Source organism: Lampetra fluviatilis, chromosome 34 (assembly GCF_964198595.1).
Source record: "Lampetra fluviatilis chromosome 34, kcLamFluv1.1, whole genome shotgun sequence".
Taxonomy (NCBI): domain Eukaryota; kingdom Metazoa; phylum Chordata; class Hyperoartia; order Petromyzontiformes; family Petromyzontidae; genus Lampetra; species Lampetra fluviatilis.
In genome coordinates this window covers 10,945,038-10,972,827 of record NC_136308.1, presented here as the reverse complement: position 1 = coordinate 10,972,827, position 27,790 = coordinate 10,945,038, and the positions used below count along the sequence as shown (strand labels likewise).

Genomic DNA, 27,790 nt, shown 5'->3' with positions numbered 1-27,790 from the left:
AAAAGAAATATAGTATTGGCAGAATTATTCTTAATATTATTATTTTTTTAAAAAGGGGTATAGATACAACAGTCCCGAGACCTCCTCCTGCCAGCAGCGAGCCTTCGACACTTCACGTGATAGCCTCAAAGTGCACCTGGCCTGGGACGGGCGCCGTGGTGACGTCGCCGTCACTTAGTGGCGAATGGCAGGTGTTGGTATTGGTGTGTCTATGTACCCGCGTGTGTCCATGTACCCGCGTGTGTCCATGTACCCGTGTCTATGTACCTGCGTGTGTGTGCAGGTAGTGCTGGGCACGGTTCTCTCCGAGCAGCTGCAGCTGAGCCCGGATCATAGCGTGGACGTCGTGGGGCTCATCCCATCCGGGTAAAACCCGAAGCCCCCCCCCCATCCCAATCGTCTCACCTGCGCTAAGGGTGTCCTTGCCGCCTCACCTGTGCTCCGTATGTGGGTGTGCGTGTGTGTGTGTGTGCGTACGGAGTGATTGGAAGGCATGGGCCAGATCAGATAAATAACAACGGTAGCAGGCTGCTAGACTTCTCTGCAACCCCTGGGCTTGTAATTACCAACACGCTGTTCCAGCATTGGCACATCCACATAACATCATGGATGCATGCCGGGTCCAAGCAAGAACATCTGCTGGACTACATAGTGACGGAACAGCGGATGAGGGCCCATGTCCTTGAGACCAGGACCTGCCGTGGAGCTGATCTGCCCATAGCTCATCGACTTGTCACCTGTAAGATGCACCTGCCATTCTTCCACTCCGGTGGTGGCTGTCCATCTCGGACCCCATTAAAACCCACAGTGGCCTGGTCTCAGCTAGCTGATGAGAGTTTCAAGCGAGAATTTCATCATCGCTTGCAACTGGGGTTGGCATCGTCCCCCCTCCTAATGCCAAGGGGAAATGGCCGAGGTTCGGGACTGTGGATCATGCAGCTGCAATGGCTGCTTTGTGTACAGGGACCAAACCTCCCCAGAGATCCTGGCTGATGGAGGAGGTGTTCTGGTTGGTTGAGAAAAAGCGACAGGCCCACTACCACTATCCTGGCAAGGATAATTCTACATCGCCTTGCCAGGCACGCTGAGGAGAGGATTGCGGAGCCGCAATGTGGTTTCAGGAAAGGGCGGTCCTGCACAGATGCCATATTTTCTTTCCGTCTGCTACAGCAGAGGTGTAAAGAATTCCAACAGGACCTACATCTCTGCTTTATTGACCTGGTCAAGGCCTTGATACCATCAATAGGCCTGGACTCTGGGTTGTTCTTAATACTTTTGGAGTCCCTGACTCCTTACTCACAATCATGAAGGATCTTCATGATGGTGTGCAGGCCCGGGTAAAACTACGTGGCTGGGAGCGCCGGGTGGCTAAAACACAGCAAGTTGGCACAGTAGGGGGCATCAGCCAGTCATCTCAGTCAGTCAACCCATGGCACCTGGGTCTGTCCCGTGACCGCCTGCCAGCAGGCGTTAAATACTTCACGTGGCCTTAAAATGCACATAGCCTGGCACAGGCGCCGTGGTGACATCACCGCCACTTAGTGAGGAATGTCGGTTGTTGTAGGTATGTGCGTCTCTCCACGCTTCACCAGGCTGGCGGCCCCGGAGTGGCCGTCGCTCGCTCTATCCGTGGGCCTCGTGGGGGACGCGCTAGCGCTCGCCGTGGTGGGCTACACGGTGGCCGTCTCCCTCGGGAAGATGTTCGGTCAGAAGCACGGCTACACGGTGGACGGCACCCAGGTGCGGCCCTCCCCCTCCCCCCCCCTCACCCTCCCCAAGTCCTCCGCGCCACAGTGCCCCCCCCACTTCCCTTCCTGATTTCTGCTCTCGTACGGGCGTCGAGCAAGCAACGGACCGAGTTAGCGACCGCAGTTCTTTAATTTCCAAAAATATTGCACCCGGAAGAAAAAAAATTCCACCGGGTGGAACATCTCATTAGCAAGGCGGTCCAGAATGTGCGTGTGTGTGCACGTTGAGTGGGGAACGGTAGTGTAGCGGTCACCACGCTGCACTTCGAAACCTGGTGACCCGAGTTCAATTCCCGCTCACGGCTAACACCACTTATCTGAACTGGTCCTGGGCCTCCCCTAGGTCAACTCAGCCGCAAATAAGTACCTGGTGCAGTGTGAAAAAATCGCCACTAGGGAGACAAAAGCAGCCGGTCGTGGTGCTGGCCACCCATCCCCTCGTGTGCCCTTCTGGCCTCCATAGATGCTTGCTAACAGCACTTTCCCCAACATTCTGTTCACGCTATACGGGGGATCTTTGCCTTTGTTTAATTTAGACAGCCATCTGATGGCATCTCGGATGGATGTTTATACGTCCGGCAAGATTGTTTTTATTGCGCAAAGATCGGCGGTGCAATGGATAGATTTATCCTTACAGCACTCACGATTAGACCCACGTCAAGACACACACTGATAGAGACCACGGCCTTTCAGAGACCCACAGACTCCCACGTAGAGTCATAGACCCACATAGCGAGCCGCTACTGGAGGAGACAATCTTGTGACTGGGGACAGTGAGCGCTGAAGTTGTGGTGGCCTGGGACGCGTGGATCGACGTTCATCCACAGACACCGAATGGATTATTTCAAATATTTTTTTTAAAACTCAAATAATATTTCTCCACCCCCCCCCCCCGTTCTCGTGCAGGAGCTGCTGGCCCTGGGTCTGAGTAACGTCCTCGGCGCCTTCTTCGGCGCTTTCCCCATTGCCTGCTCCATGTCCAGAAGTCTCCTGCAGGAGAACAGCGGAGGCCACACGCAGGTGAGGGCCTTCCCGTCCTCCCCTCCTGCAATTTCCGCATCAGGGCTCTCCGCCACACTCGACCACTATTGAGTCGTGACATAGCCAACAGGGTGGCGTGCAGCCGAGGGTCGGACAACGCTCGATTTTATTGCGCCTCACAATAGTCTACGGGAAGTCTGGAAAAAACATTACCAAGCTGCAGCAGCGTGTACAACATTCTCTGGCATGTGTCGCGACGGGTACTGAAAGATCCGACCGTGTCCGTTCAGTGCTCGCCAAGCTGGATTGGCTTCCGGTTGCAAAACGAATACGTGATAAGGTCACGCTCATTACACAAGGAGCATAAACCATCATGCCAACTCCGGTGGTCACCCTCGCTGCAGGAGCAGCTGCTTTGGCTGGCCATAGAACAAAGACGGTGGTCACCGCATTGCGTGGCGCTTTCAGATGCGCTTCTGCGGCCGTCTGGAACGCTCTTCCTTTCGATATTAGGAAGCCGTTGCAGCTATGCACTTTAAAATTATCATCTAGATTCATAACTTACTTCTTTACAACTGCTTTTTGTGTTTAGTTTGTTATCCTTCCCCTGCACTTCCGATTTGCACAGTTGGCTACGTACGATGTGAAAGAAGTTCAAAATACCTACATACCTCCCCCTTCCACCTCCCTCCCTGTAGCGCACCTGTACTACGAGCACAGCAACCCGAGTTTGATTCCCGCTCGGGACCAAACATCGGTGAGGAATATCTAAATCGGTCCTGGGCCTTCCCCAAGGACGATTCAGCCTTAAACATGTACCTAGTGTGGTGTGTAAGCATCGGCATTAGGGAAACAAAGGCGGGCAGGCGTGGTGTGCCGTTCACACAGCCCTTTATGTGTGTGTGGCATGCTGGCCTTAATAAGCTCCCGCTAACAGCACTTGCCCCAACAGCGATATGAAATGGTACACGGGGGGCCTGTGTCTCTGTGTAGGTGGCGGGTCTGGTGGCCAGCCTGGTGGTGCTGGTCAGCACGCTGTCAATGGGGCGTCTCCTGGAGCCTCTACCCAGGGTGAGTGGCAGGCAGATGCATGCAAACACACACACGCGCAGATGCACACACATGCACACACAAGACGAAAGATCCCCTCGATCGCCACCACTAACAACTACCAGCAGTGCCACCAATGCCACCAGTCTGTAACAGACCGTTGAGGCCAGTGCAGACAGCGAGTAGCACCTGAAAGGTCGGTATGGGGATGAGGCCATAGGTGGCCAGCACCACCATGCCCGGCTGCCTTTGTCTCAAATTGACAACCACGGTGTCCCTGCCCCACCCCTCCCCCGGCTCCCACCTCACTCCCTCTCATCCCTTGCTACCCTTGCACAGGCCACGCTGGCCGCGATCATCGTGGTGAACCTCAGGGGGATGTTCTGCCAGTTCGGGGACCTCCCCGTGCTGTGGAGAACCAGCCGCGCCGACTTTGTGAGTGCAGACCCGGGGGGAACGGCCACTGAGGATGTCCAGCCCATGACTCCAGGGTGGCGCTGCTGGGATCCAGGGTGGGGCTGGAGGGGTCCATGGTGGAGCTGGAGGGTCCAGGCTACCACTGGCAGGGTCCAGGGTAGGGTTGGTGGGGTCCAGGATAGAGCTAGAGGGGTCCAGGGTGGCGCTGTTGGGTTCCAGGGTGGAACTCGTAAGGACCAGGCTGGAGCTGGCAGGGTCCTGGTTGTAGCTGGTGGGGTCCAGGGTAGAGCTGGACGGGTCCAGCATGGAGATGGTGGGGTCCTTGTGGAGCTGGTTTGGTTCCTTGGTGGAGCTGGTGGGTCTAGGGTCGAGCTAATGGGGTCCTGGGTGGAGCTGGAGGTGTCCAGGGTGGAGCTGTTCGAGGCCAGTGTGGAGCGGGAGGGGTCCAGGGTGGAGCTGGCAGTGTCCTAGGTTGTGTTGGTAGAGTCCACGTGGAGCTGATGGGGTCCATGGTGGAGGTAGAGGGGTCGAGGGAGGAGCTGGCGAGGTCCAGGGAGGAGTTGTTGGGGTCCAGGTGGAGCTCGTGGGGTCTATGGTGGAGGTAGAGGGGTCGAGGGTGGTGCTAGTGAGGTCCAGGGTGGAGCTGATGGGGTCCTGGGTGTAGCTGGCGTGGTGGAGCGCCTCGCCTCACCGACACTGTGTGGTGCTTCAGGCCATCTGGCTGGTGTCCTTCGTGGCCGTGGTTCTGTTGGGGCTGGACCTGGGCCTTGCCGCCTCCGTCGCCTTCTCCCTCCTCACGGTCATCGTGCGCACGCAGAGGTGAGCCTCTCCGGGGCTTGGTGAGGCTGCCCGAGTTAGTGTTGCCGCTTGGGCTCGTTTCGTTCGACCCAGGGGTGGTGTGGCTTGCCCAGGGTGGTGTTGTGGCTGTGTCGTGGTGCGTGCGTGCGCAAGTGCGGGGAGCGGTGGTGTAGCGGTTACTCGCTAAAGGCTATGCGGGGAATCTTTGTCGTTGTCACAGGCCGCACTACTCACTGCTGGGAAAGCTGCCGGACTGCGAGACGTACTGTGACATTGAGAACAACTGCGTGGTGACATCGCCACCATCACCAACCACCACCATTGCCCCACCATCACCAGCATTACTATCATCGCCACCACTATCACCATCGCCGCCACCACTATCACCATCGCCACCATCACCACCATCGCCACCACCACCAGCATTACTTTCATCACAATTACCACCACCACCATCACCATCGCCACCATCATCACCACCACTATCACCATCGCCACCAGCACTATCACCATCGCCACCATCACCACCATCACGATCGCTACCACCACCATCACTATCGCCACTACCACCACCATCATCGCCACCATCACTATCGCAACCACCACCATCACTATTGCCACCACCACCATCACTATCGCCACCACCAGCATTACTATCGCAACTACCACCACCACCATCGCCACCACCACCATCATTACCACTACCATCTTCTTACTTTGTACGTGCGCATGGAAAAGCAACAGTGTTGAAACGAGTTAATGGTTGAAGGCTAAAAGTTGTTTCAACCAATCCAAGGAGGCAGTAGACGCTGCATGGAGCATACATCAGCCGTCATCACCGTTGTCATTATCACTGACATCATCATCATCGCCACCTCCATCACCACCATCGCCACCTTCAAGAATACCAACAGCGTCACTCTTGCCATCAATACCGCCACTACCACAAACAGCACCATCACAATCACCACAACCATCGTCAACATTGTCAGCACAACCATACTACCATCATAAACCATCATATCACCAATGTCACCAACAACACCACAACACCCAGTCGCTATCAACGACTGCACTGGCCACTCGGTGAAAGCGACATCACCACAGCACTTCGCCATCACCACCAAAGACGAAGATCCCCCGTGTAGACTCTAACAGAATGTTGGGGCAAGTGCTGTTAACGAGTAATGCCTATGAAGGCCGGGCCGGTACACGAGGGGGGTGGGTGCCCAGCACAACGCCCGACTGCCTTTATCTCCCCAGTAGCGATGTTCACACACCGCGCCAGGCACTCATTTGAGGCCGAGTCGACCTACGGTGGGAGGCCCAGGACCGGTTCAGATAATCGTCACCGGTGTTGGCCGCGAGACGGAATCGAACTCGCGGTAACTGGGTTTTTGTCGCGCAGCCGCTCGCTAACCGCCGCGCTAACCACCACAACTAACCACCACCGCCAACCACCGCCACCAACCATCACCGCTATCCACGACCGCTAACCACCACCACCACCGAGCTTCCAAACACCCGGCCGTGAGCCTCCGCCCCGCTCTCTGTGATGTAACCGGGTCACGTGGCGTGTGGCGACCACACGCTGGCTGGGTGCGGGGTGGTGGTGGTCGCTGCCTCTCTGTGCAGGCTCGGGAGTTGCCCGGCGTGAAGATCTTCCGGGCAAACGCCGCCCTCTACTTCGCCAACGTCGAGCTCTACGTGCGTGCCCTCGTCAAGAAGGTGATATAGGCCTAGCGGTGGCAGGGGGGTGGCAGGGGGGTGGCAGGGGGTGGCGGCTCCTCACCCCCTCTGTTGTTGTTGTTGTTCTACCCGCCATTCGCCACTAAGTGATGGTGACGTCACCACGGCGCCCGTGCCAGGCCAGGTGCACTTTGAGACTATCACGTGAAGTGTCGAAGGCTCCGCTGCTAACAGGAGGAGGTCTCGGGACAGACCCAGCAGGTGCCATGCGTTGGCTGACTGAGATGACCGGTAGATGCACCAACTGTACCCTCTACTGTGCCAACTTGCTACATTTTAGCCGCCCGCCGCTCCGCTCGTTGTTGTGGGCAGCTAAAATGCAGGAACATAGGCGCACGGGTACATAGACACACGAGGGCACACGCGGGAATACACGGGTACACGTGGGTGCCGTGGGTTTGGCTGGCTTGAGATGTCCGGTAGATGCACCAGCCTCACCCCCTCACCCCCACCCCAGAGTGGGGGGGGGGGGTTCAGCGTGGTCGTCGTTCAACCACGTGCCCAGCGCTGCGCTGTCTAGGCGAGGCCATCGCGCCCGCGCGCACGGCCGTCAGCCGGCGCTGTGGAGGTCCGCCATCAGTGGGGGTTGGTGTATCGCTGCACACTCGAGGCCGACCCAAACTGAATTTCTGGTTTCGGCTGAAACCGAAAGTTAAAAATTGACTTTCGGCCGAAACCGAAAGTATTCCTGAAAGAGGCCATTTGCCAACTTTCGGCGCCGAAACCGAATTTCGGTCGGCCTCTCCTGCACACCGGTGTTGTGCTGAGACTCCATTCCTTCGCCCGTGGGCGGCGAGGGGGTGCCGTACCCCTTGGCTCGCCCAGGTGAAGGCGGTGGAGCAGCAAGTGGACCAGTCGCCATCTATGTCCGTCTGTACAGGGATAAAGCGTTGCGCCCCCTCGCGCAAGGCGTCGGAGTTTCCTTCCGGGAATCTGTGGGGGAAAAAAGAGCTTGATAGCTCAACGGATTCCTCCAGTGTGAATACATATTCCGGTTTTCTCCGGGTTGCTCCGGTTTCCTGCCACACGTGTATAGTAACAAACGCAGATCGTCATTCATTGGCCCGAAAACATCTTGAAAATAAAAACCCAATGGAGCAGCAGCAGCAGCAGCAGGACCCTCCTGAGAAAGTTCGAGGGCTCAGTGCGACTCTCTCGGGATAAATAGGTCGTCTCATCTCATCGAGGACTTCATGTAGCGCTACATAAAGTCCGAGATGAGATTTTGTCAAAGGGCTTTACAAGAATTATAAATGGTACATTCGTTATTGGCTGATGATGATGGATGGAGTTTGAGTTGTTGTGTAGGGGAAGGGATGGCAAGGAAGGGCGATGATAGGACAAGGAAGGGCTGGCGAGGTTAGGAAGGGGGAGAGGTAGGATGGCAAGGGAGGGCGATGATAGGGCAAGGGAGGGTGGTGGAGTTAGGAAGGCGGGTGGATGGTGAAGGGTTTAAGGACAAAGGCAGCGAGTAGTATGATCACGAACACGCGGGAGGCCGCGCCTCCACCCTCCGATTGCACCGGGGTCGACTCTCTCGAGTTGGTGGACTCTCTCGAGTTGGTGGACTCGGCCGATCGTCGGGTTGCGGAGGTCTCCTTGTAAATGTGGAAGATGTCTCAATCGTAAATGTTGGCGTGGGTTTTACTCTCGAACACACAACCGGTGTGCTGTACTCGTAACGACGTTTTGTCTACGTGACAAACCTTATTAATTGGTTGTGTCGGGTGGTGGCGGGTTTAACGACACATTCATATTTACGCGATCTAACCCAAAAACCTCTTACGGAGGTCTCCTTGTGGGAGCAGCCGGGAGTTCTCCCCTGTGAATGATACAAACTAAAACTATTCTGTATTTGACCAGGTAAGGCCCACTGAGCTATGTAGCTCTTTGACAGAAGCGACGTGGCTATCACGAAGGAAAGCTCAATGAAGCGGGGCTCAGCATCACCACGTGGACATTTATAGCAGCAGCCAAACACTCGAAACGTGTGACGTTGTTTCTAAATGTGCAGGGGAAATACCGGAGGACCCAGAGACACGCAAACTCCAAAAATACAGCAGGCGTCAGGATTGGGATCAAATCCACGACCTCATGCGTACCAGGCGAGGGAGTTAACATCTCATAGCCACCGTGATGATGATGAGACAGAGACACGCAAACTCCAAATATACAGCAGGCGTCAGGATTGGGATCAAACCCACAACCTCCTGCGTACCAGGCGAGGGAGTTAACATCTCATAGCCATCGTGATGATGATTAGACAGAGACACGCAAACTCCAAATATACAGCAGGCGTCAGGATTGGGATCAAACCCACGACCTCCTGTGTACCAGGTGAGGGAGTTAACATCTCATAGCCACCGTGATGATGATGAGACCGAGACACGCAAACTCCAATTATACAGCAGGCGTCAGTATTGGGATCAAACCCACGACCTCCTGCGTATCAGGCGAGGGAGTGAACATATCATAGTCACGGTGAACGCGATGCGCCGTCGCGAGTCAGCGCCGCTCACCGCGTGACATCGGTTCGCAGACGGGGCTCCTGGAGCAGGCTCGGGCTCCAGACAGGAGGTGCTCCAGGCACAGAGCTCACGGGGCTCCAGGGAACAACAAGGCGAGACGACTCATCCTCCTCCCACGCCTTCTCCTTCACTTCTCCACTCACTCCTCCACTCACTCCTCCACTCACACCTCTCGCACCTCTTCCACTCACACCGCCGCCACTCACACCTTATCCACTCGCGCCGCGGTGGCGACATGTTCACCACCTAGCCTGGTGTACAGGACGTGGGTTCAATCCCGACCCTGGCACGTACTGTACATTTTTTGGACTTTGCGCGTCTCTCTCCCCGTGGTCGCGTGGATTTTTCTCAGGTCCTCCACATTTATAATTCATTATGTAACACGATTTTTGTCCCTGGGTAGTGTTATTTTTTAATTGCTTATGCCTAAAAAGTATAGAAGATGGCTATTATTCCCCAAAAACTTTGCTTTTGTGACCAGTACTTTATGTGAAGGAATGACACAAATGCACACGTTTTCTCATTGAAAATAGATAAATTTCAACATATCACTGTCCTGGTCACAAAAGCAAAGTTTGTGGGGAATAATGGCCATTTTCTGTACTTTTAAAGCATAAACAATTAGGAAATAACACTTATTACCCAGGAACAAATTTATTTTTTACACAGTGAATCAACATCACGCATTTAGAGTATTTGGCTGCTATAGATTTTCACGTGACAATCCACTTCGTTATCATTGGTGATTGCCAGGTCGCTTCTGAAAAATCGATACACAGCTCAGTGGGACGCACCTGGTTAGATAAAAAATAGTTGTAATAGTTTATAGTTGTGCCTTCGCTCACACCCCATCCACCCACACCATCTACCCCCTTCGCAATTCATACCCCAAAGACAAAGATCTGCCGTATAGCCTTAGAAGACTGTTGGGGCAAGTGCTGTTAGCGAGCACTTAATGAAGGTCGGCACGGCACGAGGGAGGGGGTGGGTGGCCAGCACCACGCCCGACCGCCTTTGCCTCCTGAGCGGCGATGTTCACTACACATCGCAAACAGGTACTCATACGAGGCCGAGTCGACCTAGGGGAGGGCCAGGACCGGGTCCAGATATTCGTCATCGTTATTGATCGCGAGCAGGAATCGAATTAGGGTCGCTGGGTTCGTAGCGCAGCGCGCTGCTACACGACCGCTTCTCCACTCACCCTGACAGCCACCTACTATAACTCCACCCCCAAGCCAGACCTGAATTCACTCGCTTGCACGCAACTCCCATCGCTTCATCTCCTCCACTCGCTCTCTTCACTCTCATCTCATCGTCCACTCGCGCCTCGCCAACTTTCACCTCCTCCAGGACCCAGCACCGATGCAGCCACGGACAGACGATGGCCACCCGACATCTGTGAAAATGCAATAACCACGCACATCTATAGGATTGTGTTGACCCTGGTGATGTAATGACCCGGCTGATGAGTCGGGTAATCATGAGCCTACGGATACCTAGAACAATGAATGACACTCATGTTGAAATTATGAAAGAGCGATTCCAATTACACCCGTCATTGACACTGCCGTCTATGACCCTGGCTACGCCTATGCAAATGACCGCTTACAGATGTCCATGACCCCGCCGTACATTGCAGTGTTCTTGACCAATTTTGAGATTGGGGACACTTTCGCCTTTAAGACATCATCAGTGTGAGCGAGGGACCGCCACACCATGTGAAACCACTGGGGGGTGTGACGGCAGCACGAGGATGATGGGGGGTGTTCTCAAATGTTGTGTATTGTCTAGGGTGAAGGGGGGAGGGGCGCACGTTCAGGGGGCCGCAACTAAAGGCCACCAGAGGGCCGCCAGTGGCCCTGTAACGAACACCGGCACAGTGGAAACGCGATGACCTTCCCCGCTGCCCACGATACCGATGGCCCCACCGACGACTCGTGTCACTCGGCGATGTGGCCGCGCCCCCCCCCCCCACCCGCCCCCCCCCCCATCTGCAGGTGGCGCCGGCCACGGGAGACGGGGCCCAGATGCCAGTGCCTGGTGCCGAGCCGGGGCTGGCGGTGGAGCCGGCGGGGAGGGAGTGCGCGCTCGGGCTGCCGGGGCTGATGGCGCCGGACACGGAGGACCGCGCGGCTCCCCGGCCCGCCATCCACTCGCTCATTCTGGACTTTTCTCCGGTCAACCTGGTGGACACCGTTGCCGTGAAAACCCTCAAGACGGTGAGGGCACGTGGAGACGTAACCCAGGCGGGTCGTGTCGCTGGTCGCCGATTCACTCCAGTCACTGGAACTACCGGTGGCCAGTCAACTTCTTTCGTACCGTACGTAGCCAACCGTGGCTAATCGGAGGCGCGGGGGGGGGCGACAACAAACTGAAAGCTGTAGTGACCATCTTAGCCAAACGCCGCTGCGAGAATGACAGGAGTTCGCGTGATTTAATGTGTTTTTAAATCCTTTATATTAAGTTCGCTTGCTTGCTTGCTTGCGCGCTTACGACCGTGCAAATCTTTCGGTCGTTTTTTAACCCACTTCCTGTGATCCAATCGAGCTGACATTTTCCACACAAACTCGTTGTGCGTGACAATTAATTTTCGTGAAAATTTTTTTGCAAAATTTTACACTTTTTAGGAAAAAATAAAATTATATTTAATTACCAATTGCTTAATGCTGCCAGGCAATCATCTGACCCATAGGTGGCAGCCATCACAAGCCAGAGGACGAGAGGACTCTAGCCGCCACGCATATAAAGGATTTATAGTGAAAAACTTTGTTTTTACGGGTTAATTTTTTTTGCGTGCATTCATTGGTGACCGCACCTGGGCCCATCAACTCACCACGCTTGAGAATCCGGTTTAATCACATGGTGGCTTGAAACCTGACTTAGAACCTAGGATCTCAGCATTGCTGGCTCAGCGTTCTTGACCTCCGAGCCACCCGGCCACCTCCCCGCATGGATCTGATGGGACCACGACGTCTTCCGCTGCTCCCGAGGCTGGAGACAAGATCCTCGCCACTCGCAATTCCCGCCAACAAAACGACGACGCGAGACCACGGGGCGGATAGGCCATCAGGAGCACGGGTAGCAGTGGGCATCCGCTAGCGGACACATCCAGCAGGCGCATCTCCCCAACATGAGAGCACGACTCTCAAGCTGGGGCCTGGCTCGACGTCCCCGGGAAGGGTAACCGTTATCGGCCTGCGCCTGCGCTCGGCACAAAGCGCCGTGGCGACGTCCCCGCCACTTGCTGGCGAATGGCGGCTCCTGCTGTTGTTGTTGTTGCGCTCGGCGTGTGCGTCACAGGCCATGGCGGGGCTGGGCGCGATGGGCCTGGAGGTGTGCATCGCCGCCTGTCAGGGTAAGGGCTGAGCTCGCACACCGTCGACCCGCACCCGTGTTGCCACGCCGCCGCGCCCGCACGGTCATGACGGTGGCACCGTGCCCGTCACCGTCTCCCCCACCCCGCCCCCCGTACGAGGAGACTGCGTCCTGGAGCAGCTCCACTCCTGTGGGTTCTTCACGCCCGGCGTCACGGAGACGGGCACAGCAACGGACCCAGCAGGCGCGGACCCGGGAGGCGCCAGGCTGTTCCCCAGCGTGCACGCGGCTGCAGTCCACTGCCTGCAGCGGGGCCGGAGCGGGGTACGCACGGCCAACGCTGCAGCGCAACCACGCAGCGCAACCACGCAGCGCAACCACGCAGCGCAACCACGACGCGCAACCACGCAGCGCTACCACGCCGCGCAACCACGCAGCGCAACCACGCAGCGCAACCACGCAGCGCAACCACGCAGCGCAACCACGCAGCGCAACCACGCAGCGCAACCACGCCGCGCTACCACGCCGCGCTACCACGCAGCGCAACCACGCAGCGCAACCACGCAGCGCAACCACGCAGCGCTACCACGCAGCGCAACCACGCAACGCTACCACGCAGCGCAACCACGCAACGCTACCACGCAGCGCAACCACGCCGCAACCACGCCGCGCAACCACGCAGCGCTACCACGCCGCGCAACCACGCCGCGCAACCACGCCGCGCAACCACGCAGCGCAACCACGCAGCGCAACCACGCAGCGCAACCACGCAGCGCAACCACGCAGCGCAACCACGCAGCGCTACCACGCCGCAACCACGCCGAGCATGGAAGCCGTCTCCGCACCGGTGCCTGGAGTGGGAGGGGCGCGGTTTGGAGCCAGTCGCGTAGATGAGGGCACGCGGCTCCGCCGAGGCTCTCCACTGCCCACCGGGCGCCGTTGCCAAGCTCCCTGGCCCCGCGGGCTCCCGTCGCGGTCGGTAGAAACGCCCGCGGCATCGCTCGGCTGGGGGGATTGCCCACGCACCTATTCGCACTTTCACCCGCTCACTTTGACCAACCCACCCTACCCCCACCCACCCACCCGCTCACCCACAAATCCGTTCACTTTCAACCACTGCCTTGCACGAGCTCACCCACACCCTTCGCTTCCACCCAACGACCCATCCACCCGCCGACCCGCTAAATCACTCAACTCCTCACCCACCCGGTGCTTTTGTAATGCGGGCGTAAACGGCTTCGCGGATATGACGTCATGGGGGGAGGAGTTAGGTCACGTGGGAGAGAGGGGTGAGGTCTTAAGGGAGAGATACCGGAAGAGACGGGAGAGTGTGGGAGACAGAGTTAGAGTGAGGCCACGCAGGGCGGAGGTCGAGGAGTGGCGAGATCGCCACATACACCAAGGGTAAGACTTGGCACCGTCGGCCAGCGGGTGACCAAGCACGGAGGAACGACGGGCAGCGGTGGAGCTGCAGTGAGGGCAGCGATGGAGCTGCAGTGAGGGCAGCCGGAGGACTGCACAGGGGGTCTGCAGCAGAGCTGCAGAGGTGTGGAGGCTACGGGAGCGAGGGCAGCTACGGAGCTGCCAAGGGGAGAGCTCTGAGCGAGGGCCGTGTGGGAAAAGTGTAAGAACCCGAATAAAGGACGACGGAGACAGAACCAGGATCGAGTCCCTTATTACACTTTCACCATTCAGCGACTCTTTCACCTCGACCGCCCACACTTTTCCTCTTGGTCCCCTGCCCACAGGTGCACACGGAGCTGGGGTGAGCTGGGGTGAGCCGGGGGTGGCGCGGAGGAGTGCGAGATCCACCCGACAAGCCGCGAGGAGCTGCTGCTGCTGCCTCCTTGCCCGCCAACCCGCCCGGCGCCCCGTTAGCGTAGACTTAGAAATAATAAAGGACTGCTTTAAAAACAAAATAAAAAAAACCACGATGGTCGGTCGAATCCCATTTTTTTTGCGTCTCCCTCGAGCAAGAGCACATCACGTGGGTCGGCGAGCTGCGGTCGTTTTTATTCGGATGCTCCAGTGACAAAACTTGCGGCACTTGCATGGGCCCAGACCCCCACCGCCCTCCCGTGTCCCCCCCACACACCGCCGCTCCCCTCTGCGCTTTATGCCGGGGCACCTCAAGGGCATCGAACACGCGCTCTCCACCACTGGGAGGTCGCGTCGCTGCCCCAGTGAACGAACGGCGAGAATACAATCTGAGAATACAATCTGAGAATACATTCTGAGAATACAATCTGAGAATACAATCTGAGAATACATTCTGAGAATACAATCTGAGAATACATTCTGAGAATAAAATCTGTGGGGGGGCGGGGGGCTCACGATTAGGGTTCACGGAGGGCTGTGCGCCGAGAGGGTGTTATTGCTATTATTGACGCCGTTTTATCCATCAGGCTCGTTAGACCGCCCCCACTAAGCTGTCAATCAAAACCTGAGCGGCGTGACTCCCCCGCCCCCTCCCGCGGGTGCACACCGGCGTGCTGCCGGCTCGGCGAGTACTCGGCCCTGCCAGGCGAGGAGGAAGAAGAGGAGGCGCATACAAAGATGAGCCGGGGATGGAAATGGTTCTCAAAAGCGTGGCTGGTTACCGACTCATAAATGAATATGTATCGTCACTGACACCATCCGAATCACACGTCGTTTACAAGCGAGCCCAACTGCCGACAATTTCTTTGTACAAAAAAATCCGTGGAGGTCGCAGCACGCGCCGCGTGGACGCAAGCGGGGGGGGGGGGGGGGCGTCCGGTGGTCCTCGGCTGGGCACGTCTTGCAGGGCTCCGGCCGTCTCAGCCTAGAACTGTAACGACAAAGGCAGGAGGCGTCACCATCACCACCCGCCGCCGTCACCACGGAATTTCATCCCGCAACCTCTCAGCAGCAGCCAGGCTCTAAATGAGCACCCGGAGGACCCCGAGTGAGTCACGGCGGTGACCGGGTCTCGAGTAACGAGTGACTGGCGGTAGCGAGCGGGTCCTCGGTGATGGGTGAGCGAGTCTCAGGGAGTCTCTCTGTGAGGAGTCTCGGTGATGGTGAGTCTCGGTGATGGTGAGTCTCAATGGTGGTGAGTCTCAATGGTGGTGAGTCTCTGTGATGGTGAGTCTCAGTGGTGGTGAATCTCTGTGATGGTGAGTCTCTGTGATGGTGAGTCTCTGTGGTGAGTCTCAGTGGTGGTGAGTTTCTGTGATGGTGAGTCTCAGTGGTGGTGAGTCTCAGTGGTGGTGAGTCTCAGTGATGGTGAGTCTCTGTGGTGGTGAGTCTCTGTGATGGTGAGTCTCAGTGGTGGTGGGTCTCAGTGGTGGTGGGTCTCAGTGATGGTGAGTCTCAGTGATGGTGAGTCTCAGTGATGGTGAGTCTCTGTGATGGTGAGTCTCTGTGGTGGTGAGTCTCAGTGGTGGTGAGTCTCTGTGGTGGTGAGTCTCAGTGATGGTGAGTCTCTGTGATGGTGAGTCTCTGTGGTGGTGAGTCTCTGTGGTGGTGAGTCTCTGTGGTGGTGAGTCTCAGTGATGGTGAGTCTCAGTGATGGTGAGTCTCTGTGATGGTGAGTCTCTGTGATGGTGAGTCTCTGTGATGGTGAGTCTCTGTGGTGGTGAGTCTCTGTGGTGGTGAGTCTCTGTGATGGTGAGTCTCTGTGATGGTGAGTCTCTGTGATGGTGAGTCTCAGTGGTGGTGAGTCTGAGTGATGGTGGAGTCTCTGTGATGGTGAGTCTCAGTGGTGGTGAGTCTCAGTGGTGGTGAGTCTCTGTGATGGTGAGTCTCTATGATGGTGAGTCTCAGTGGTGGTGAGTCTCAGTGGTGGTGAGTCTCTGTGATGGTGAGTCTCAGTGGTGGTGAGTCTGAGTGATGGTGAGTCTCTGTGATGGTGAGTCTCAGTGGTGGTGAGTCTGAGTGATGGTGGAGTCTCTGTGATGGTGAGTCTCTGTGGTGGTGAGTCTCTGTGGTGGTGAGTCTCTGTGATGGTGAGTCTCGGTGATGGTGAGTCTCAGCGAGGGGTCTCGGTGATGGCGAGTCTCAGCGAGGGGTCTCGGTGATAGCCTCACGTTTTTTAGGAACTCCTCGGCCACTATGCGAGCGCGGGCGTTGACGGACAGCTTCATCTCGCTGATCTCTTTGTCGATCTCCTCCATGAAGTTGATGAGGAAGTCCACCAGCTTATGCTTGTACATCTGCTCCGTGTGGAAGTTGGTGATGAGGAAGCTGATGTCGTAGCCCTGTGCAGCGCCCACAAAAGGGGGGGGGGGGAAGACGCCGTTTTCGATGTAGCAGGTGTAGCAGTGTACACCGCGCACGGCACATCGCACACGGCACAGCGTACAGCGTACAGGGCACACCGTACAGGGCATACCGTACACCGCATACCGTACAGCGCACACCGTACGCCGTACATCGCACACGGCACAGCGTACAGCGTACAGGGCACACCGTACAGGGCACACCATACAGCGCACACGGTACATGGCACACCGTCTACATTACACTGCACACGGCACACTGTCTACGTTACACTGCGCACGGCACACTGTGTCTCAGTGCTATAAAGGGGGGGTCGAATTCCGGAACGGTTGATTGTCAACAAGTCTTCCAGACTACAGATGTTCCTGCATCTGTAGTCTGTCAACGAGTTTTTTTGCTTTAAAAAATGGCAGCATTGATATAGGCCGATAGTTATTAGAAAATGACGATGGTCCAAGGTTTTGGTTCCTTAAGAAAATGGGGAAACGGATGCGAGTTTTCAAGTCATGGAGGAACTGCGGCTTGACTGTAAACGAGTCCAGATTACGTGGGGGAGTCAACAGCGGTTGTCCGATACAGTCTCAGCCCCACCGTAGAAATGTGGAGTTTCCAGCACTGGTCTAGGGGCTTCATGCAGGATGCGAGCGCCGCCTCAGTGCTCGTCGGAGCAGCAAATTCGCTTCCGAGTCGGTCGCACACCACCACACGCGCCCTCGTGTGTACACTCCGCCATAAACACAACACGCACAGCACTAACACTGCGTGACACCACGCACTACCAGCTCAATCTCTCACGAGCTGTAAATACAGGCACACACACACCCCTATGCCACAGGTGAATAGGTGAGACACGGGGATAAGGTTGAGGAATTAAGAGAAAAGGGTGACACAGGGGGGTGAAGTGTGAGGACTAAAGTGAGGGTTAAGAGGTTAGGCAGGGAGGGTTAGAGGGGTGAGGAGGGCACCATGGTGGCTAGGAGATGTTAACCACCTCTCCGGGTATGCAGAGGGTCGCGGGTTCTATCCCGACCGTGACGCCTGCTGTATATTTGGAGTTTGCGTGTCTCTCTCCCCGCGGTCGCGTGGATTTTTTTCCGGGTCCTCCGGTTTTTTCCCTCCACATTTTACAATCAACGTCACGCGTTTTGAGTATTTGGCTGCTGTCAATTCCCATTCGACGACAAGCCACTTTCGCCGAGCCATCATTTGTGGTGGCCAGGATTGCTTCTGAAAAAGAGCTACATAGCTCAGTAGGGGCCTTACCTGGTGAAATAAAAAGTTTAGCTTAGTTAGTTTATAGGATTTGGAGAGGGGTGAGGAAGCTGAGACGTGTGTTTGAGTGCGAGGAGCGGTGAGGGGGGGGGCGAGTGGTGAGGGGGGGGGGCGAGCGGTGAGGGGGGGGGCGAGCGGTGAGGGGGCGGCGAGGGGTTACCTCCACAGGTTTGCGCCGTAGAATGAAGAAGTTCTCCGCCCGCATCATCATGAAGCGCATGAACTTGTGGCACAAAATCTTCTCGATCTCATCGGCCTGGGGAGAGTGGCGGGGGCCGGGGGCAAGGTGCGCGTCAGGGCCCGCACGGGACAAGGGGTGCGCAGTTGAACGCGAGGCCAACGCGGGGGCCGGCTGCGTGCGCGCGAGCGCCCGAGCGGTACCTGCTTCACGGAGATGCTGATGCGCACGGAGTTGATGGAGCCCTCGATGAGGACCTTCTCCTTCTCGTTGCGGCTGATCATCACGGGCTGCAGCAGCAGCTCCTTGCCGCTCCTGCTCGGGGCAGCACGGGGACGGCGGCCGTTAACGCGCGCGAGGCTCCAAGTGGTGCGGTTCGGCAAAGTGCCGTCACCCGCTTACGGGCGGAGAAAACTCTCGCTCTGTCAGGGTGATTTCCTGCTCCTCAGATGAACATTGAGCCATTGGTGCTCATCTTTGCTTCACAGCCCTGAGCCGCTGGTGGAAATTCCACATCCCGAAGTATGATGGGCCAAATCAACCTCCAACCAGGAGGTGAAACCTTGACGTGGAAATGCGGTTTCTCCCCACTGAGCAAAGTTGCCGGGCTTTCCCTGTATTCCCCATTGTGTTGTCTGTATTTCGGGAGCTGTGGGGTCTGACAGCCAGCACGAGGTCCGTTCACACAACGGTGCGAGTCTCCTCACTCCCCTCGCCACTTCTGACCACCAGCAGTATACATGTGTACACGACAGTTCGTCCATGAGCAGAAACTCTGCGGTGGCGAGATGTTACCGCTCTCGCCTGATATACAGGAGGTTGTGGGTTCGATCCAGGCCCTGAAGCCTGTGTATACTGAGTTTGCATGTCTCTCTCCCCGTGGATTTTTATTTGGGTCGTCCGGTTTTTCCCTCCAGTTAGAATCAACAGGCGTTTTGAGTATTTGGCTGCTATAAATTTCCACGTGAGAACCCACTTCATTAAGCAATCATTTGTGGCCAGGTCACTTCTGAAAAAGATATAAATAGCTCAGTGGGCCTTCCTTGGTAAAATAAAAAATAGGTCAAACAGTAGTTGACTAGTTTAACACATAGGCTTTCGCGACCAATATTATGGAGCAGTTGCATAGTTATAAGTGCTGGCTCCCTGTGTTCTATGACTTCAGGAACCTGACCAGCATCTACGACTGAACAAGGCTAATTCGCACGTCCTTCAACGCTGCGAGTTTATTGAATCTATCTGCGGTGCAACTCCAGAATGTACATGAGGACCCACATCTAATGGAGAGGGTCCCCTGTTTATAAACATCTGGCAGTTCACCAGCATTGGTTCAAGCATATTTGGAGACAATGAATTCTCAAAATGGCCCACAGTTGTTTCGTGTTGAACCAATTCCCACTGGATTAAAGCTATCCCAGACACGTGAAGGAGGTGGAACTACCTGCTTATTTGTTACTTTAATAGAATATACAGTGGTGTGAACGTAGAATAAAATATGATTTTAGCTTAATTCTAGATTTGAAGCTATCGTGACTGCAAGGATTCATACTCTTAGGTTTTGTCGGTAAAGTCACGTAGGTAAAAAATAATAATAATAAAATAATAATAAATGAAAATAACTAAATTAAATCACGACGTTTCGGTGGAAACACAAGTCTCCGTCTTCAGGTGGGACCGTCACAGCCAAATTTACTGTGTCAAGTTTTGATACAGTATTATTTTTTTTTTTACCTACGTGACTTTACCGAAAAACCTAAGAGTATAATTTTAGCTTGTAACGCGCAACAGGCTTCCCGGGCTCTCAGGGGTCGCTGCGGGGCGGGGATTGGCGGTGCGACGCTGCACGCTTCACCTGCGCCAAGCGCCACCGCTTGTCGCGGCGCTGGCGGCGGGCCCAAGTCGAAGTAATCACGAGCGCACGACCCGATCGTGTGACCAAGCGCCCCGGCAACAATGACAAGTCAGAGCACGAAGGCAACTCGCTCGACGACTCGAAGACTCTCTCCGGCCATTCCCATTCCTGGCCAAGTCTCTTCCCCGTCTGGTGACGAGAGCCCCGGGTGAACGCGATCGTCCCCCCATGTCGGCAAAAAGATTTCTAATTTGGACGCGACCTCTCTTCCTTGACCCACTTTATCTTGCCGATTAAAAACCTCTGCCCGTCCGAACTCATCGTCAGTCGTCTTCAATCTACTGCCGGATGAAATCCTCTCCTCAAGCCGTTGCTGCCTCTCACGATCCCGCAAAGACAATAAATCCATCCATCGTGTGCACACGAAAGGATTTCATCACTCCATCTCCTCGGTGGACGTTCCATCCCGGGGGAGCCACCCCGTCATTCACCGCTGTCTACCACCATTCTTTTTAGCCATGACACATACTGCCCACATCTACTCACCCTTTATTAAAAGTTTGGATGACATCATTAACCTGCATGTGTTCTCTAATCCATGTATTTATGAACTACATTCCAAAATAAGATATCCTGAATCGTGTTTATTTTGTATGTACCCATTCCCAGCTCCTATTTAATAATATGGATGTTCAAATTATATTTCTTACTTAGTTTAGCCACCTCAGTCTAGTTATTTCGGCATAGCCATCTCAGTCTGACCACCTCAGCATAGCCACCTGAGTACAGCCACTAAGATAGTCATCTCAGCATAGCCACATCAGTATAGGCAACGCAGGAAAGCCACCTGAGCATAGCCACCTCAGCATAGGCATCTCAATATAGCCACCTCAGTGCAGGCATACCTCTTATAGCACTGCCTCTGACAACGTTGTTTAAATAAATTCATTGAACTCAGTGCTGCAGCTTCCAGTCCAGGTGGAAGAGGTAAGAAGAGCAGGTGGAGGGAGGGAGCATGAGGAAACCGCAGGGAGGGAGGGAGGAGGGAGCAAGAGGGAGGCAGGAGGAGCAGGAGGGAGCAGGAGAGAGGGAGCAGGAGAGAGGGAGCAGGAGAGAGGGAGCAAGAGGGACCACGTACCTCACTTCCACCTCGGGCTTGTTGTGCCGCTCCACGACCTGCGAGGAGAAGTTCTCCAGGCAGAGTGTGGCCTGTAGCGTGGCGCGCACTGCATTCAGGTAGGGCCGCAGAGTCGCCGTCTGTACCACGTACACGCACGCGCGCATAGAGGTGCACGCGCACACAGGCATAAAGCGCTATTGTTGACTATTACGTAATTTTATTTTGGTCAGGACAGCCTCACTGAGACTCATGACTTTTTTTTATGAGGGTCCTCCCAAGTTTATTTCAGGTCTCAGCGAATGGTTTGTGTATACAGAGTAAATTGATGATCCGACACTCACCGATATGCTCCCATCACTTGCTCACCGACGTACAGTCGTTTCCTTATCACCCTTCTATAGCTATTATCATGGTCAATCTTCATATATATTTACCCTGTTAATTCTTCCTCCTATGTTGAGCGTTCATTCAACCAGGCTGTTACATCCCATCCATACTACGTTCAAACGCCACACTGCCGGTGGGGTGAGCAAAGCGTCGCTCTCCCTGTTGATATTGGGTGGAACCAACGGCGTAAAGTGGCTCCAAGATACGTAAACTCCGGGGACCTCGTCGTGGTATCCATCACTGCTGCCACTCACCTCGACCACAGGGGCACCCACCCAATCAGCCAACCGAGTGGGGATGCAGTTAAGATGTGGACATATCACATCAGCCCCAACGCTTCGTAACGTCGCTTTTGCGTGGGCATTTAAAGAGGGCAGTTCAGCCGCTTATTAGGAAGTTAGAGAGGAGTTCCGTGTTTGTAAGGTCCTTGTGCTTCCTGTCTTAGACCCTCAAATCATTGGGGGTACAATCGGGAAAGTCATTTATCAGGTCTCTGCACAATCTGATAATTGACCGTGTCAAAATTGTATTGACTGCACCTAGGGTTTGTACGCATATATGTTGAACTTCTTTTGCACCGTACATAGCCAACCTTGCTAATTGGAGGTGTGGGGGAAGGATAACAAACTAACCACAAAAAGCAGTTCTAAATAAATTAGTTTTTAATGTAGATTGAAAAGTGCATAGCTCCAGTGGCTTCCTAATATCGGAACACCATTCCAGACTGCTGAATAAGGGCATCCGAAAGCGCCGCGCGATGCAGTGACCATTGCCTTTCTTCGATTTGTTATCCAAAGATGATTCTGGCGTTTGCGTGATGGTTCGTGCGCTCCTTGACAAAATCAGCAAGGTAATAACACTGCCTTAAAAGGAATATGTATATACATAGTAGGCGACGGGGAGAGGTGAGACGCTACCTGTGGCCTACGTGCGGTGCAGGGCCACTGCTTGACACGTCACCTACTGCTGTTTATTACTGCGAAGGCCACACTGTTTTTTTGACAAATGTTTTGCATTTTCAAAACACCGTCTCCTTTACACTACACACATGAATAGCCTCCTTGACGCGGCGTGCCGCACAGCACGGGTTATCTGACCATACTTCCCCCCCCCCCCCACATTGCCGGTCAGTGCAGATTTAAAGGCAGGGGGAACGTGGGCACGTGCGCATCATAAGACGTACAATGCAACCATTGACTTGACCACTCAGCTGGCTCTCAGATGGTTTTAAATAAGTAGTGTATCGTGGAGTAGCGCGGGGGCCGGTGGCATGGCCTTGCGGCAATAGGCGTTCGCTGCTTGTTGCAGAGGTTGGTAGTTTTTAATGCAGCGGCCGCCCTGATTAATACTGCGGGTATAATAGCCGGAGTAGCACGCTTCAGATTGGACGTTAAAGACCCCCACCAACCCACACCCCCTTGATGCCAATCATAAGCGTTAAATATCTAACGTGTACACATTTGACAAATTCCAAAATCGCCCACACATTACTCAAATGGGATTCAGCAATTTGCGGAAATTGTCAGACTAATGCCCCCGGGATAGCTCTTGCAAAATGAGACTCATCTCACGCCTCTTGTTCGCCTTCTCACCTGGTTACATCAAACTAACTTAAACCAAATGGGTTGTTTGATGCGCCGCCCCCTCTGCAGATCGTGTCGCCCCCACAGGGCCACCGACAGCAGCAGCAGCGGCTGTTTGTTACTCTTTGGTGGTCACCCATTCCACAGCATTAAACACGTTAAAAAAGCGAAAATATTACATTCCCTGATAGCGGGCCGTGAGTCTATCACGTGGGAAACACACTGTTGACGACACCCAAAGATTGCTTATGTTGTTTTAACGACCCCAGGAGGGATAACGGGCTGAATTGTATACCTGTCACCCCATACTATGGTTTACTCGTATTCTTGTACAGGGAAATGTAGTTTTAGGTCCATACGGCATACAGCTGTTTCAATACTGGCAAAAAATATATATATATTTTTTTGCCTATTTGTGTGTTTCTATCTTGTGATGGGACTTTGTAGGATGAACGTTGATATTTATAAGTGTAACCAATCAAGTCTGAAATAGTCTGTAATAAGGGGTTGACAGGTATGGAATTGCAAGCACGACCCAACCAAGCTCGAATCTCTCTCCGTTTCCGATGACGCAGTGGCGATGTGGCCAGAGGCAGCGACGACTCGGAACACCGACATCCGCTCCTGCACTGGAGACCCACAATCGCCGCCGCACGAATCACGCGCCGCCTCGGGTCGAGCGGCTACCCGGGACGATGTAGCGGGCACTTGATAACAGCGCCACTCTCGTAGTGCACTACACCACCACCACCACCAGCACCACACTGGTAGTGCACTACACCACCAGCACCACACTGGTAGTGCACTACACCACCACCACCACACTGGTAGTGCACTACACCACCACCACCACACTGGTAGTGCACTAAACCACCACCACCACTCGTAGTGCACTACACCACCACCACTCTCGTAGTGAACTACACCACCACCACTCGTAGTGCACTACACAACCACCACTCTCGTAGTGAACTACACCACCACACGTAGTGCACTACACCACCACCACTCGTAGTGCACTACACCACCACCACTCGTAGTGCACTACACCACCACAAGTAGTGCACTACGTGGTGTACTGCACTACACCATCACCACACTCGTAGTGCACTACACCACCACACTGGTAGTGCACTACACCACCACCACCACACTGGTAGTGCACTACACCACCACCACACTCGTAGTGCACTACACCACCACCACACTCGTAGTGCACTACACCACCACCACTCTCGTAGTGAACTACACCACCACCACACGTAGTGCACTACACCACCACCACTCGTAGTGCACTACACCACCACCACTCGTAGTGCACTACACCACAAGTAGTGCACTACACCACAAGTAGTGCACTACGTGGTGTACTGCACTACACCATCACCACACTCGTAGTGCACTACACCACCACACTGGTAGTGCACTACACCACCACCACACTGGTAGTGCACTACACCACCACCACACTCGTAGTGCACTACACCACCACACTGGTAGTGCACTACACCACCACCACACTCGTAGTGCACTACACCACCACACTGGTAGTGCACTACACCACCACACTGGTAGTGCACTACACCACCACACTGGTAGTGCACTACACCACCACCACACTCGTAGTGCACTACACCACCACCACACGTAGTGCACTACACCACCACCACAAGTAGTGCACTACACCACCACCACACTCGTAGTGCACTACACCACCACCACTCTCGTAGTGAACTACACCACCACCACACGTAGTACACTACACCACCACCACTCGTAGTGCACTACACCACCACCACTCGTAGTGCACTACACCACCACCACTCGTAGTGCACTACGTGGTGTACTGCACTACACCATCACCACACTCGTAGTGCACTACACCACCACACTGGTAGTGCACTACACCACCACCACACTGGTAGTGCACTACACCACCACCACACTCGTAGTGCACTACACCACCACCACACTCGTAGTGCACTACACCACCACCACACTCGTAGTGCACTACACCACCACCACACTCGTAGTGCACTACACCACCACCACACGTAGTGCACTACACCACCACCATACTGGTAGTGCACTACACCACCATACTGGTAGTGCACTACACCACCACCACCACCACCACACTGGTAGTGCACTACACCACCACCACCACACTGGTAGTGCACTACACCACCACCACCACACTGGTAGTGCACTACACCACCACCACACTCGTAGTGCACTACACCACCACCACACTCGTAGTGCACTACACCACCACCACACGTAGTGCACTACACTACCACCACACTCGTAGTGCACTACACCACCACCACACGTAGTGCACTACACCACCACCACACTCGAAGTGCACTACACCACCACCACACTCGTAGTGCACTACACCACCACCACACGTAGTGCACTACACTACCACCACACTCGTAGTGCACTACACCACCACCACACGTAGTGCACTACACCACCACCACACGTAGTGCACTACACCACCATACTGGTAGTGCACTACACCACCACCCACACTCGTAGTGCACTACACCACCACCACACGTAGTGCACTACACCACCACCACACTAGTAGTGCACTATACCACCACCACACTAGTAGTGCACTACACCACCACCACACTAGTAGTGCACTACACCACCACCACACTGGTAGTGCACTACACCACCACCACACGTAGTGCACTACACCACCACCACACGTAGTGCACTACACCACCACCACACTGGTAGTGCACTACACCACCACCACACTCGAAGTGCACTACACCACCACCACACTCGTAGTGCACTACACCACCACCACACTCGTAGTGCACTACACCACCACCACACGTAGTGCACTACACCACCACCACACGTAGTGCACTACACCACCACCACACTCGTAGTGCACTACACCACCACCACACGTAGTGCACTACACCACCACACTGGTAGTGCACTACACCACCACCACACTCGTAGTGCACTACACCACCACCACACTAGTAGTGCACTACACCACCACCACACGTGGTGCACTACACCACCACCACACGTGGTGCACTACACCACCACCACACTAGTAGTGCACTACACCACCACCACACTAGTGCACTACACCAGCACACGTAGTGCACTACACTACACCACCACCACTGGTAGTGCACTACACCACCGTACTCGTAGTGCACTACACCACCACCACACGTAGTGCACTACACCACCACCACACGTAGTGCACTACACCACCACCACACTAGTAGTGCACTACACCACCACCACACTAGTAGTGCACTACACCACCACCACACTGGTAGTGCACTACACCACCACCACACGTAGTGCACTACACCACCACACTGGTAGTGCACTACACCACCACACTGGTAGTGCACTACACCACCACCACACTCGTAGTGCACTACACCACCACCACACTCGTAGTGCACTACACCACCACCACACTCGTAGTGCACTACACCACCACCACACGTAGTACACTACACCACCACCACACGTAGTGCACTACACCACCACCACACTCGTAGTGCACTACACCACCACCACACTCGTAGTGCACTACACCACCACCACACGTAGTGCACTACACCACCACACTGGTAGTGCACTACACCACCACCACACTCGTAGTGCACTACACCACCACCACACTAGTAGTGCACTACACCACCACCACACGTAGTGCACTACACCACCACCACACTAGTAGTGCACTACACCACCACCACCACACTAGTGCACTACACCACCACCACACGTAGTGCACTACACCACCACCACACGTAGTGCACTACACCAGCACACGTAGTGCACTACACTACACCACCACCACTGGTAGTGCACTACACCACCACCACTACTCTCGTAGTGAACGCAGAGGAACGCGGAAGCTAAAATCGCGGCCGCGCCCGCGCGCCGCTCCCACGGCTCCACGACTGCGGGGACGAGGCCGCGCACTCCGCCAGTTCGCCACCGAGCCCCGCGCCTCAGAGCCCTGCGCCGTGGCCGGTGACCCTCGCAGCCCCGACCGGGGCGATTCATCGCCCACAAAACGACCCGAAGCGGGTCCGCCGCGCCCTCACCATGGCTGCGTTCCGTCTCCTCCCGTGCCGCCGCGCTCACTGCGCATGCGCGCCCCGCCCTGATTGACGCCCCCCCCCCCCACGAGGCACGGACCGCACCACTTTGCCCTGGCGCCGGGGGGGGGGGGTAGAATCCCTACAATTGTTTATATTCATACAATTACCTACAATTGTTGCTGAATTCAGACATGTCTATCTGGTGGCTTCTGCTTTACTCTTGTAAATTAACTGTAAACCATGCAGTTGCACAGCGATGGCGTAAAATGAGAAATGATCTGTTTGTAATAAAAGCAACACACTTTATAATGGTAGGTTTTTACCCTTTTAACTGGTACAAAACTGACACCTTTATTCAAGGCATCATGTTTGCAATGACCACAACACAAGTAGTCAATAAAGCAAACAAAAAGAAGCAACTCTGATAAGGATAATAATATGCACTGTTATTGAAGTTGATTGGC

The 27,790-nt window shown here is 54.9% G+C and overlaps 2 protein-coding genes across 2 annotated transcripts in view; one reads left to right on the top strand and one right to left on the bottom strand.

Annotated features, from left to right (window-relative positions):
• Window positions 1-14,355, top strand: part of LOC144944415 (prestin-like) — a 36,739-nt gene extending 22,384 nt beyond the window's left edge. The window contains exons 7-20 of the mRNA XM_078872555.1: window positions 284-366; window positions 1,593-1,740; window positions 2,655-2,768; window positions 3,723-3,800; window positions 4,119-4,214; window positions 4,909-5,015; window positions 5,215-5,284; window positions 6,630-6,722; window positions 9,283-9,363; window positions 11,269-11,490; window positions 12,572-12,626; window positions 12,750-12,910; window positions 13,269-13,433; window positions 14,335-14,355. Of these exons, the coding sequence (XP_078728681.1) occupies window positions 284-366; window positions 1,593-1,740; window positions 2,655-2,768; window positions 3,723-3,800; window positions 4,119-4,214; window positions 4,909-5,015; window positions 5,215-5,284; window positions 6,630-6,722; window positions 9,283-9,363; window positions 11,269-11,490; window positions 12,572-12,626; window positions 12,750-12,910; window positions 13,269-13,433; window positions 14,335-14,355 (1,494 nt within the window). The remainder of the gene's footprint in view (window positions 1-283; window positions 367-1,592; window positions 1,741-2,654; window positions 2,769-3,722; window positions 3,801-4,118; window positions 4,215-4,908; window positions 5,016-5,214; window positions 5,285-6,629; window positions 6,723-9,282; window positions 9,364-11,268; window positions 11,491-12,571; window positions 12,627-12,749; window positions 12,911-13,268; window positions 13,434-14,334) is intronic.
• ARPC4 (actin related protein 2/3 complex subunit 4) lies at window positions 14,246-27,387 on the bottom strand. The gene is made up of 6 exons (XM_078872511.1): window positions 27,330-27,387; window positions 21,269-21,387; window positions 18,482-18,593; window positions 18,261-18,356; window positions 16,636-16,806; window positions 14,246-15,395 (listed from the first exon to the last, which is right to left on the bottom strand). Exons 1-6 carry the CDS (start codon window positions 27,330-27,332, stop codon window positions 15,390-15,392), a joined length of 507 nt encoding a protein of 168 aa, XP_078728637.1. The 5' UTR covers window positions 27,333-27,387; the 3' UTR covers window positions 14,246-15,389.
• Window positions 27,388-27,790: the final 403 nt, after the last annotated feature.

Bases quoted from the DNA above. Each gene is read 5' to 3' on its own strand.
- ARPC4 (XM_078872511.1), bottom strand. The intron at 18,357-18,481 runs GTACCGCTCGGG...CACTCTCCCCAG, and splicing joins TCAGCATCTCCGTGAAGCAG to GCCGATGAGATCGAGAAGAT. The intron at 16,807-18,260 runs GTAACCCCTCGC...GGCGCTGCACAG, and splicing joins TACGGCGCAAACCTGTGGAG to GGCTACGACATCAGCTTCCT.